Source organism: Saimiri boliviensis, chromosome 13 (assembly GCF_048565385.1).
Source record: "Saimiri boliviensis isolate mSaiBol1 chromosome 13, mSaiBol1.pri, whole genome shotgun sequence".
In the NCBI taxonomy this organism is placed as follows: domain Eukaryota; kingdom Metazoa; phylum Chordata; class Mammalia; order Primates; family Cebidae; genus Saimiri; species Saimiri boliviensis.
In genome coordinates, this window is record NC_133461.1 from 59,538,052 (window position 1) to 59,552,315 (window position 14,264).

At 35.4% G+C, this 14,264-nt stretch overlaps 1 protein-coding gene across 1 annotated transcript in view; it reads left to right on the plus strand.

The window, feature by feature from the left end:
* The window catches only part of SMCHD1 (structural maintenance of chromosomes flexible hinge domain containing 1), a 159,524-nt gene that overhangs the window by 106,455 nt on the left and 38,805 nt on the right, over positions 1-14,264 (plus strand). Inside the window, exons 33-36 of the mRNA XM_003924806.4 lie at positions 1,103-1,218; positions 2,292-2,356; positions 11,119-11,206; positions 12,859-12,990. Coding sequence (XP_003924855.3) covers positions 1,103-1,218; positions 2,292-2,356; positions 11,119-11,206; positions 12,859-12,990 — 401 coding nt within the window. The remainder of the gene's footprint in view (positions 1-1,102; positions 1,219-2,291; positions 2,357-11,118; positions 11,207-12,858; positions 12,991-14,264) is intronic.

Here is a 14,264-nt window from a genome sequence, read left to right on the forward strand (position 1 = left end):
CATTGCAATAAAAAATCATGCTTATGATAGCGCCTTAAGGAAAATAGCCTCTCAAGTGGCAAAAAAAATATATTTGACTAAGCATTGCCTAGCCTCATTCCCATGTCTTACATTATTTTAATGTCAAGAATGAACTGAAAGTTCATACATAAACTGATAGTCTGAGGTAATTAATTTTGGTGGTGTTTGTACATTGACTGAATTATGAAATTGTGTAAAAGAAACAGGAACTAAATGGTGAGAATTACAGAGTTATGGTCTACTAAATATGATGTTGTTATCTTAAACCCATCATAACTAGAATTATTTAGCTTAATTTGATGGAAATACGTCACATCAGCCTTTATGATTAAAGATATTTCAGAACAACAAACATTTATTAAATAGTACTACGTTAAGATACTATGCTGTGCTCTGAATTACAATAATGAATAGCACAGTTTTCAGTGTGCTCAGTCTAATGCAGGAGACAGGAAAGCAAATGATTTCAATATCATGTGGCAGATGCTAAGTCAATAGGAAATTAGTTTTTGCTTTACACAAATAATTTTCTGGAAGACTTCTGTAAAGGATGAATTTCTCTACATAGTTTTAAGTAGTGAATGAAGCACCTCAAAGTTTAGATGTAAAATTTTTTAACAATAATTTTTAATAATTAAGTTACATGTATACATAGCTTTTTATACTTTATAAAGTAGACTATACTTTGTATAAAGTAAATCTATTTCAGGGAGATCTATCCTGTGAGTAAAAAACTAATAACAGGTGCCAAACGAATGTTACTGGTAGTAAATATAATGGGAATATTAAATATAATGTTCTTTTGGCTATTGTATGCTCTTGAAAACCATAAAAGAAAGTAAATATTCTGTTCTTGGATTTCATAAAACATATGGTGCTGTAACCAGTTGGTCTAACTCTAAGTTGCCGAGTATACATAGTCTAGTCTTTTTGGTCTTGTATGCGAGAATTTACACATTTCTTCATCAAAATTATATTATTAACATTTGAATAAGATGTATGCTTTAAGGCATACAATTATTTAACCATATCCATTAATTGAACTACAAAGAAAATAATTTTTTAATGTTTATCATGACAGATTTTATGATTAGTGTTATTTCTGAAGATGACAGTATTATTAAAAATATTAATCCAGCACGTATTTCCATGAAAATGTGGAAGCTGTCTACCGGTGGGAACCGACCCCCAGCAAATGTGAGTCACGGGAAGCATTTTTTGAAGTTAAAAATAGTTCTTACATTTAACTTAAAACTAAATTTAATTTAATATAAATATATAACGTTACATAAATTTGAGAAACGGAAGTTAATTCACTCTATTCTTTGGGATTAAAGAAATTATATCAGTGTATGTTTCAAAATTAAGGAGTGATGCTACTGAAAAAGAGTAGTCTACATTGTGATTTTTCTTAACATTTTAAGATGCCTACACATTAAAGTTATTTCATCTGAAGGACAGTAGCATAAGGCAGAAGCATTAAATATCATAAGGGGATAATATAGAAAATGAGATAGTAAAAAGATAGGATTGATAGACTGCTTGAAAGAGTGAAGAGAGAGTTCGAGGGTCTAGAGCAGTGTTGTCCAGTAGAAAGATGACACCTGGTGTTTCAGCTTTCTAGTAGCTACATTAAAAAGCTAAAAAGAAATAAATAGAATTCTAATGTTTTTAACCTTTTAATATATCAAAAGTTACCATTTCAACATATATTCAGTAGTTTAAAAATTATTGCTGGTATTTTACATTCTTTTATCTTACCAAGTCTTTGAAATTTGTATTTATTTTCACTGTATATTAATTCAGACAAGCTACATTTCAAGTGCCCAGTAGCCACGACTAGCCATTGTTTACCATACTGGACAAGGAAGATCCGAAATCTAGAATTGGAAACTAAAGTTTGTCAGTGTCCTGTTACCTACTTCAACATTTATGGCTCATTTTAACCATTGGTTTTGGAAACTATTCTGCTTAATTAAAACTGAATCTTTGCTTGCTTAATTTAGACCATCAGTCCAGTCAAGTTGCTATTACCTTAAAATAATATCACCATAAAGATCTGTTGTGTGTCTTTTTTAATGGGGTGTCAATCCATTGTGACTAATCTCACATTGTACTTCACATGATATACACGTGTGTATGTCTACCTGAATCATAAATGGAATCTGGATTCACCTTCAGTTCAGTTACGTAATAAGTTTTCCTCCTAAGTATACTGTGTTAAAGTTTGTCATTTTCCCCTCTCTCCTTCTCCCTACTCACCTTTCTAGGCAGAAACATTTAGTTGTAATAAAATAAAAGATAATGACAAGGAAGATGGCTGCTTCTATTTCAGGTATTTCTCAAATCATTTCATATTTTGAATACATACCTTGTTACAAAATAATTCAACCCTGGAGATATTTGTGGGCTCACCTGAGGAAAAGTAATTTATGATCAAATAGAAATATTAGTATCTCTAAATTTTTGTCTGTTTTGGGGAAAAGATGTGTTTTCATTTTTAAGCTTTAAATTGGTTTTAAGCTTTGTAAATTGTAATTGTATCTGCTTTTGAAACTATCGAAGTCATCAGAAGAATTCATTTATGTTGTCAAAGCACCTTATAACTCTTTATTATATAGGAGGTTTCTATAAAGATTGGACTGACTTTTGAAGTTTTTGTGACTTTGAGAATGTTGCTGCTACATTCTGGACCCTATTTTCAAATCTGAAAAGATATGTCTTAAGTTTCTTTAAAAATCCTTTATCATCAAAAGGGTCAAAATGCTCATTATATTTGTTCAGTGCTTTTTCAGACTAACTGGTAAAGGACCAATCATGGAAGCTCCACCTCTTACCTCTTCCAGTTATTACCTTCTTCCTTTCTGTTGTGCATGCCACACACACACACTCTCGTAGACACACATGGGTGCACATACCACAAACCCTCTCTTGACTTGGTCTTAGAGTTCCGTTTATCTTACCATACATCCCTATCATCTCTGATGTAATTGTGCCCATTTTTGAACTTGATATACAATTTTTTTTATATATATGACTTCTTGCACTCAGCATCATGAGATTATTCTGTAGCATATACATCTAAATCCATTCATTTCCATTGCTGTATAGAAGTCCATTGTGTGAACACACTACAATTTTCCTACCTGGTTATTTGCATTTTAAGTTTTGGGCTGTTACAAATAATGTTTATCACACTGGTGCTCATATAAAAGTAAAATTGCTGGGTTATAAGTTTAGTGAAACCAAACATAGATGCGTATGTTTAACTTGAGTAGCTTGAAGATTTGTTTGTTTTTGATACAGAGTCTTGCTCTATCACCCAGGCAAAAGTGCAATGGCTCACCGCAACCTCTGCCTCCCTGGCTTAAGTGAGCCCCCAGCCTCAGCCTTTCCAGTAGCTGGGACTGTAGGAATGTGCTGTCATGCTCAGCAAATTAATTTGTTGTTGTTGTTGTTGTTGTTGTTGTTGTTGTTGCTGTTGCTGCCGTTGTTGTTGTTTGGACACCAGGTTTCACCACATTGCTCAGGGTTTATCTCGAACTCGAGCTGAAAGCCATCTGTCCGCCTCAGCCTCCCAAAGTGGTAGGATTGCAAGCATGAGCCATCGTTCCCGGCCCTTCCCAACACTTGGTTTTGTCAGTCTTTTCAGGTATAATCTTCTGGTGGACATGTAATAGAGTGACATCACACTTACTCTTAAGTTGCGTTTCCCTTTTTATCATATTTATTGGCCGCTTAGATTACCTTTTATGAAGTGCCTATTTGAGTATCTGACCAAATTTTGTATTTTTTTATATTAACTTGTAGGAGTTCTTTGTATATTAGAGATACAAGCCTTTTGTTAGACATCTTTTCCTATCCTGTAGCTTGCTCTCCCACTTTATAGTTGATCTTCTTTGTGTCCTGTTTAAGACTTTCCTTACATTTAGGTCATCAACACATTCTACTATATTACTGTGTTGGGGGTTCCAAGTACCAGTGCCAGGTTTGATGATTCACCAGGACTCACAGGACTTAGTATATAGTTGGGCTCATTCCTGTGTTTTATTGAAACAAAAGGATTCAAAGTGAAATGAGCAAGGTGAAAAGCTCATGGGATGATGTCCAAGGGAAACCAGACACAAAGGAAGCTTTCCAAGGATTCTGTCTTGGTTAAGTCACATCGTATGTGCTTAATTCCTCAGCAATAGATTGTGACAATGGGTATAAAAGTTGCCAGCCAAGGAAACTCACTAGAGACCCAGCACCTAGGGTTTTTGTTAGGGTGGGGTCACATAGGCAGCCTCTGCCTAGCAAAAACCAAATTTCCAGAAGAAAAACAAGTGTGTAGAATAAACCATATTAGCACAGTGGTTTAGGCAATGTGAGCCACTCATATCAGTTAAAGGTGGGAAACATCCTGAAATCTAAACTCGCAGATGTCTGCCAAGGGCCCATCTTGTAAGCAGGCCTTTCTGTGGATAGCACTTTAGGTTTGCTGTATTCTTTGTGTACAGTTATATGTGGAATTTTTTTTTTTTTTTTAATGTATAGTGTGAGGCTGGGTGCAATGGCTCACACCTGTAATCCCAGCACTTTGGGAGCCTGAGACAGGTGGATCACATGAGGTCAGGAGTTCAAGATCTGCCTGACCAACATGTTGAAACCCCATCTCTACTAAAAATATAAAAATTAGCCAGATGTGGTGTTGTGCACCTGTGGTCCTAGTTATTTAGGAGGCTGAGGTACAAGAATTCTTGAACCTGGGAGGCGGAGGTTACAATGAACTGAGATTGTGCCACTGCACTCCAGCCTGGATGACACAAAAAGACTCTGTCTCAAAAAAAAAAAAAAATATATATATATATATATATATATATAGTGTGAGGCAGATGGTCAAGTTTTGTTTTTATTCTCATGTATATATACCATATTAGTTATTGAAAAAATAATTTTCTACAGTGTCATCCTCAGTCATATATCTGTACATGTTTGGGTCTATTTATAGACTCCCTATTTTGATTTATTGGCCTATTTATTTTGCCAGTGCCACACTGTCTTGATAAGTCTGGTATTCTGTAGAACAAGTACTCCAACCCTGTTCTTCATTCATATCTTGGTTCTGTTTTTTTATATAAATTTTGTTATCAGTATATTAAGTTCAAATAAGCAAAACACATCTTAAGTGGCAAGACCTTTTAGGATTTGTTTGAATAGAAGTTTGGGAAAATCTTTCATCCCATGAGTAAGGCATATGGTTTCATTTATTTAAGTTTCTTTAATTTTTCTTGTAACATTTTATAATTTTCTCAAAGTCTTATACATCTTTTCTTAGATTAATTCCTAAATTGTTGGTATTTTTATGGCATTATTATAAATGATATCTTTTGAGACAGCGTCTTACTCTGCTGCCCGGGCTGGAGTGCAATGGCGTGATCTCGGCTCATTGCAACTTCTGCCTTCTGGTTCAAGCAATTCTCCTGTCTCAGCCTCCCAAGTAGCTGGGATTACAGGTGTGCTTTACCACTCCCAGCTAATTTTTATGTTTGTTTAGTAGAGATGGGGTTTCACCATGTTGGTGAGGCTGCTCTCGAACTCCTGACCCCAGATGATCCACCCATCTCACCCTCCCAAAGTGCTGGGATTACAGGCATGAGCCACCATGCTCGGCCATAAATGGTATCTCTTAAAACATTTTTATTTTCTGTTGTTTTTGGTTATAGAGATGCAGCTGATGTATATATATTGACCTTGTACTAGTTATCTTTGTTAAACTCCTTTATTTCCAATTTTATTTTATTATTTATTTTGAGATAGGGTCTCACTCTGTCACTTAGGCTGTAGTGCACTGGTGCAGTCCTGGCTCACTGTAGCCTTGACCTGCCAGGCTCAACAGTCCTCCTACCTCAGTCTCCCCAGTAGCTGAGACTACAGACCCACACCACGACATCTGACTTATTTTATTTTTTGTAGAGACAGGGTCTTACTGTGTTGTCTGGGGCTTGCCTTGAAATCCTGGGTTCAAACAATCCTCCTGCCTTAGCTTCCCAACTAGTTGGGACTACGGGCACACACCACCACACTCAGTGAATTTTTTTATTTTTTGTGGACTCAAGATCTCACTGCTGATCTTGAACTCCTGGGCTCCAGCAATCCTCCCACCTCAGCCTCCCAAAGTGCTGGGATTACAGAGGTGAGCCACCACTTCTGGCTCTAATTTTTTTGTAGATTCTTTGGGATTTAATAAAAATACCTATGATTTATGATAGTAGGTTTGTTACTTTCCAGTTTTTGTGTATTCTGGTTTTTTTATACCATACCACCTTGGATTTACAGCAAAATGTTAAGTAGACATGATGAGAGTGATCATCCTGTTCTGATTTCGAATCTCAGAGGGAACATTTCAACATTCCACCACTAAGTGTGGTGTTTGCTTTCGAGTTTTTCTTTTATCAAACTGTTCATTTCTGAACCTTAAAACCAGTTCTCTTAATTATAAATTGACTTTAGATTTCATCATTTGTTGAGGCAATACGTTCTATTTTTCGTTTAAAAAATACTCTTTAAGAACAGACTTGTATTCCTTTACTTTTTAATGTGGTGATTATAGTACATGAGTTTTCTGAATGGTCAGCCAACCTTGCAATTACTGGAATAAGCCCAACTTTATCATGTTGTATTATCATTTTTTATATTGATGGAGTTGTTTTGCTAATGTTTTGCTTAGGATTTTTACTTTTACCTTGATGTTTGAAGTTAACTTGCATTTTCTTTCTTACAAATTCTTCTTAATTTGCTGTCTTGGTCATGTAGGCCTCACAAAAGTAGCAAGAAATTTTCCCTCTGTCTTGGTTTATTCTTTGGAGGCTCTTATATGAGTGTTATTATTCCTTCCTTAAATGGTGATAGAATTCGTCAGTGAAGCCATCTGAGCCTGGTGTTTTTGTTGGGGGAAGGTTTTAGTAATGGATTCAGTTTGTTCAAATTCAGAAGTTACAGAACTATTTGTGTTTCATGTCTCTTGCTCAGTTTTGATATATTTATCAAACTGTCTTTTTTTTTTTTTTTTTTTTTTTAAGTTTTTGAGACAGAGTCTCTCTTTGTCACCCAGGCTGGAGTGCAGTGGTGTGATCTTGGCTCACTGCAACCTCCACCTCCTGGGTACAAACGATTCTCCTGCCTCAGCCTCCCAAATAACTGAGACTACAGGTATGCAGCACCATGGCTCGCTATCAAACTATCAATTTTTATCTAAATTTTCAAATTTGTTTTTCATACTATGTTATTCTTATTTTCTTTGAGATCTAATGATCTCTCATTCTTGACATTATTTGTAATCTCTTTGTGGCTTGATTAATCTTAGTAAGAGATTTCAATTTTGTAGATCTTTTAAAGAACAGACTTTTGGCTTTTAAAATACATTTTACATATGTTTTAATTAATTTCCTTTACTTCCTTTGCATTTAATTTGTTCTTTTATTAAAACTGCTTTAGATGGTTTCTTATTGTGGTCATACGCACATACACAGTACGTATATGTGTATATGTAGAGCTGTACATTTCTAAGCATAGCTTTAATAGCATTCACAAGTTTTGTATGTTTTATTTTTATTAGCATTTGGATCAAAAATTGTTTTTTTTTTTTTATTTTTTTCCAACCAGGGTTTTACTCTTTCATCTGGGCTAGAGGGCCGTGTGTAACTCACTACAGCCTTGAACTCCTGGATTCAAGCAACCCTCCCGCCTTAGCCTCCTTAGTTGCTAGGACCTCAGGTGTGCACCACCACACCCAGCTAATTTTTTTTTTTAATTTAGTAGGTATGGGGGCCTCGCTATGTTGCTTAGACTGTTCTCAAACTCTTGGTCTCAAGTAGTTTTTCCACTGCAGCTTCCCAAAGTGCTGATACAGGCATGAGCCACTGAGTCCAGCCTTGGATTAAAATATTTTCCAGTTTTCATTGTGATTTCATCCTTTGATCCATGGCTCATTCAGATGTTTACTAAACTGTAAAATTTTCTAGTTATCTTTTTCGATTTCCAGCTTAATTCTACCATGGGCAGAAAGTCTACACTGTATGATTTCAGTCCTTTGAAATTAGTTGGTATTTGTTTTTGTGCTGGGTATATAATAGTCAATTTTTGTGTATGTTCCAAATATATTAGATAATAATGTGATTTTTGTATTTGAGGTACAGTGCTCTACCTTTTATTTATATTTTTTGTCTTTCACCTAACAGTGTAGTAAATCACCAATTTGTCTATTTTTTTATGTTAGTTTTGTAGTGTTTGCCTTACATACTTTGAGGCTTTGTTATTAGGTACATACAGACTTAGATTATTATTATATTTTTCTTGCAAATTAAACCTGTTATTATTGTGAAGTATTCTTTTTCTCTAGTAATATTTTTTGCCATAAAGTTTACTTTGATAACAGTATACCAACTTTCTCTGTGAATGACATGCAAAAGCCACTTTAGGAATCATGAGGATTAGTGTGTGCATGTGTGCATGCATGTATGTATGTATACTTTTAAGTGTATCTTTTGTAAATGGCATTATCTTTTTTTTTTTTTCTGATAATCTTTGTTTTCTAATTGAAAGTTTAGGTCTTGCATATACCAATTCACTTGGTTTGGGATCTCTTGTTTTCTGTGTGATCCATCGGTTTTTTTCCTCTTTCCTGTTTTATTTATTTACTGTCTCTAGTTGTCATTTTTTGTTCCTTTGTAACTTGGTAATTATACAGTCTTTCACTGTTCTCTAACTGATTTCCTTAGAGATTTGTAACATGTATACTTGACATACCAATATCTAGTAAATTTGTATTTTTTTGCTTTCTTGAGCAGTGCATGATCTTGGACCATTTACTTTCATTCCTTTCTCCTAATTTACATGCCTTTTTTGTTGCGCATGTTAAACCTATCAAGGCATCATTTTTATTGCTTATAGTCAGTGTTCATTTAGATTTATTCATTTATATTATCTGTTAATCTTGAACTCAAGGCTTTCATATGGTATTGTTTTCTATCTTGGGACGCTTCTTCAATATGTCTGCTAGTGATGAATTATCTTAGTTTTACCTGAAAATATCTTCATTCCACCTTCATACTTGAAGGATATTTTTACTGCCTATGGTATTCAAGGTCAGCAATTTTTTACCACCATCCTTCACTATCCCATCATTCTGTTGTCAGTCTCATTATTGTTTTTTAAAAAATATATTTTCCCACCTTTGGTTGTTTTGTGGTTGGTTCCTCCCCTGCCTACCCCAGCAGTTCCTGCCAAGCAGTTCTACTATGCCTAGCAGTTTTACTATGGTATGTCTATGTGGATTTCTTTTTTATATCCTGCTGAGTTTTCATAGCCTTTGATTTCCTGGTCTTAAGTTTTAAAATTTTGTAAATTTTTTCCCATTCTTTTTCCCTGCTTTCTTCTAGGTGATTATTTTGAACTGTCTTCAGTTAACTGATTCTCTATTCAGTGACATCTGATTTTCTGTTAAATCGCTTCTTGAGTTGCCGGTTTCTGTTTGGCATTTTCAGTTAATCAATGTATTAAAGTCTGCCTAGGGTTCCTTTAGTTCTGTTGTGATTTTCTCCTGGTTTCTGTAGTTTTCATTCTAGTTATGTCCTTCATGTATCTGGTGATTCTATTGTGGCTGTACTAGACATTTTATTTATGAATATTTATAGAAATAATTGATATATAGGATAAGAGTATGTTACATTTGTTTCTGTCAGTTGTCTGGGCTGCTACCCATCTATTACCACTTTATTCCAGTTTCAGAGATTTGAGATGATTCAAAGCCAAGTCCCATTTCTTTGACAAGCTGGTCTGCTTTAGGTTTACCTGTGCTGCTAGAATTTACTCCCAGGAGTAAATCATCTTTAAATATGAAATCTCCATTCTTATCTTATATTCTGCTGAGTTATTTTTTACTTAGCTTGTTAACTCTTGAACATTTTCATGCAATTTTTTTTGTTGTTGTTGTGCAGCTGTTTTCATTATGAAGTGTTGGCCTGCCATTTGGAAGCAGAAGTCTGTTTTAATTCTCTTTCTCTTTTTTTTTTGAAACAGAGTCTCACTTCGTCACCCAAGCTGTAGTGCAGTGGCATGATCTCGGCTCACTGCAACCTCTGCCTTCTGGGTTCAAGTGATTTTCCTGCCTTGGCCTCTCAAATAGCTGGGACCAGAGGCACACACCACTACACCTGGCTCATTTTTGTATTATTAGTAGAGATGGGGTTTCACCATGTTGGCCAGGCTAGTTTCAAACTCCTGACCTCAAGCGATCTGCCTGCTTTGGCCTCCCAAATTGCTGGGATTACAAGCACGAGCCGCTGCTCCCAGCCTTGTTTTAATTCTCAATATAACTTTCTTAGGAATTACCATCTCAAAGAAAACATACAGAGAAAGGTTAAATAATTTTCTTCAAGGTTGCGTAAATGTTATAGTGCTGGGATTTCAATTCAAATATGTATTCAAAGCCTGTGTTTTTTAATACATTGAGTCAGTATTTTGAGAATATGAATGACATGCAAAAGCTACTCTAGGGATCATGAGCTACATTACACATACTGTAGAATATCATTCATATTTTCATTGTGGTAAAGCTTGATCAAAATAGGTTAATAAGTGTACTTCTTAGGCACTGAGTTCCTTATTGATAGTTGAATCACAGTAAATACTTAGTATATGTAGTTAAATATTTCAAATAATATCTGAATGGAAGTAAAGTTACATAGATTAGCAGGATGTTCTATAATTTTGAAATACAGAACTGTCAAATTTATGAAGTAGAAATGAAGCAAAATTTACTTTACATATAATTCAGCATTTTTGATGTATTTACTGCTTTCTCAACTTCATAGTCCTGTTCTTTCAATTTTTCTCATATCCAGTGCTTTTGTTCTGGATGTTTTGTGAAAGAATGAGCAGGTAAGAGGAACCAGGGAGTAAGCAGGAAATATTTGTTGAATGAATGAAGACCAAAATAGTATTAGTAGTTCTTTCTAGTCATTTATTTTTGTGGAAAGAACAGAAATGTTGACACTTTTAATTCTTTCCTCCTTTATACAAACATTGTCAGTAATCTTAACTTTCTTTTCAATTTAGGGATAAAGTAATTCCTAATAAAGTGGGGACATATTGTATCCAGTTTGGTTTTATGATGGATAAAACAAATATTCTCAACAGTGAACAGGTTTGCTTACTTTTTTTATATACCAATTAGCTTTATATTTTCTTTTTTCCCCCTTGGTTCTGCATTAAATGCTTTACATTTTCTCATGTAGTTTATGAACAAAATGTTTTGTTTAAAAGTGAAGTAATTATTAGATGCAAAATATACATAATTCAATTTTCAGGAAAATTAGTATAGAATATGTTTAAATTTGTTCAATAATTGGCCTATTACAGGAGTAACATTTCCATTTGTCTTTATATCAGAGACTTAGTAAGCATTTTGGTGTGTCGTGTGGTAAAGTTGATATCAACCATGCATGAAAAAATATTAGTTATATTTCATACAGCCATAACAAAGAGCAAAATTATGTCCTTTGCAGCAACATGGATGTGGCTAGAGGCCATTATTTTAAGTAAATTAACTAAGAAACCAAAAACCAAATACTGCCTGTTCTCCCTTACAAGTGGGAGCTAAACATTGTGTACACATGGACACAAAGATGGGAACAGTGAACACTGGGGATTGGAAAAGAGGGGATAGAGGGAGGTGGGCAAGAGTTGAAAAACTACCTGTTAGATACTGTGTTCACTTCTTGGATCATGGGATCATTAGAAGCCCAAACCTCAGCATCCTGCAATATACTCATGTAACAAAACTGCACATATGCTTTCTGAATCTAAGATAAAATTGTTTAAATAATAAAAATTGGAAATTAAACAGTATTTCAATTATTAGAATTCTTGATAGTGAGGTTCAAGGTAGTTTAAGTATACATCATCTACATTTAATACTGTTAGTATAGGCTGGGCGTGGTGGCTTATGCCTGTAATCCCAGCACTTTGGGAGGGTGAGGTGGGTGGATCACTTGAGATCAGGAGCTCAAGACCAGCCTGACCAATATGGTGAAACCCCATCTCTACTAAAAATACAAAAATGAGCTGGGCATGGTGGTTGAGCATCTGTAGTCCCAGCTACTTGGGAGGCTGAGGCAGGAGAATCACTTGAACCTGGGAGGCGGAGGTTGCAGTGAGCTGAGATCACGCCATTGCACTCCAACCTGGGTGTCACAACGAGACTCCATCTCAAAAAAACAATACTGTTGGTATATTAATTTTTTTAAATTACCTGTGTTTTTTAATACCTCTAAATTTGTTCTTAGATGGCCATAAACATCCAAAAATTAACCTGACCTGACTTTTATACTGAATCTTAAAAGCAAATTGGTTACTTTTAAAAGATTCATGGAAATAAATTTTAGAAGGAAATATTTAAGTTTTTTTTTCTTTGAGAAAGAGTCTTGCTCTGTCACCAAGCTGGAGTGCAACGATGCAATCTCAGCTCACTGCAACCCCCACCACCTAGGTTCAAATGATTCCCCTGCCTCAGCCTCATGAGTAGCTGGGACTACAGGCACCCACCACCACACTCGGCTAATTTTTTGTGTTTTGGTAGAAACGGTGTTGCAGCATGTTGGCCAGAATGGTCTCAATCTCCTGACCTTGTGATCCGCCTACCTTGGCCTCCCAAAGTGCTGGGATTACAGGAGTAAGCCATGTGCCCAGCCGAACATTTAATTTTATTTAGTATGTGCCATCATTATGTCTTCCCTTCTTCTTAAATGCTAACGCGTCGACATGTTGTTAATCAGAATGTCTCTCTTGTTTTGTAAGATCATAGTTGATGTCCTGCCTAATCAACCTGTGAAGTTAGTGCCTAAAACTAAACCACCTACACCAGCTGTTTCTAATGTTCGCTCAGTTGCCAGTAGGACCTTGGTCAGAGATTTACATCTCAGTATCACGGTAATGTTTATTTTCTTCCAAAGCTACAAATGGTAACAAGAAAAATTATCTTTGATTTTAGGGTACAAAATGATCTTTATGGATTCTGTCAATTGCTTCATTTAAGGTTATAGGGAAAACTTGTGCAGATGAATTAAATATTCATAAATATCTTTGTATTTTAATACAAATAGAGAATACATAGCATTATACATGAAGTGAATCCAGACATACTAAGCAGAAAGGACTCAAAGTGCAGAAATCTCAATCTGCCTACCTTTTTTTTTTTTGAGACAGGGTCTTGCTCTGTCACTTAGGCTAGAGTGCTAGAGTGCTATGGCACAATCATAGCTCACTGCAGCCTCAAGCAGTCCTCCCACCTCAGCCTCCTGAGGAGCTGGGACCACAGGCACACAGCACCACACCTGGCTAGTTCTAATTTTTTTCTGTGGGATTTTGCTATGTTGCCCAGGCTGGTCTTGAAATCTTAGCCTCACGTTATCCTCCTTCCTCAGCCTTCCAAAGTGCTGGGATTACAGCTGTGAACCACAACACCCAGCTGCTACCTTGTCTAATACATACCTTTACTTACCTGTTTCATGTATATATCATGAATGAGTATGAACTATGTTGACTCCTCAATATCCATCCAGTTCACTGATGGGACAGAAGGAGATAAGTATTTTTTTTTAAGAGATCTGCTCTGATGACTGCTCATAGTTAAGAAAGAAAATCAGAGCTCCTCTAAGGATGCTGATTTCATAAAGAGTAAGCAGCAACAGGGCTGCCAAAAATATTAACAAAAACATGCAGAACACAGTAGTGGAACTGCACCTTTATGGAAAATGTGTTTGGTGGGATACATATTTACTTTCAGTTTATTTTCCTGCTTTAGATGATTGGTTATTCTTCCTCAAACATCTCTTTTCCAAAACATCTTGTTGGGGTAAACAGTGCCATGGAATAACTCCAAGGGTCTTTGAATCTCATATAAGCACCAAACATTGTGTGAGACACATTATAGGCCTATTGGTTTTCAAATGTATACAGATGCTGCTGGAGTTAATAAAATGATTAGTCACTACAAGTTTATAGTAACTTTTTATTAAGCACTTTTTCACATCAGTAGGTGCTAAATGTACATGAAAAGGTGACATTTTAAAATGGGAGTCCTTGTAATTCAGTAAGGTAGGAACTGTTACATTAGGTGGAAGTCTATTGTTCTTTTATGGTTTCTAGAACTATTTCTTGCCTGTGGAACACTCAAACTTAGAACTGAATTCTGTGCTTAGATT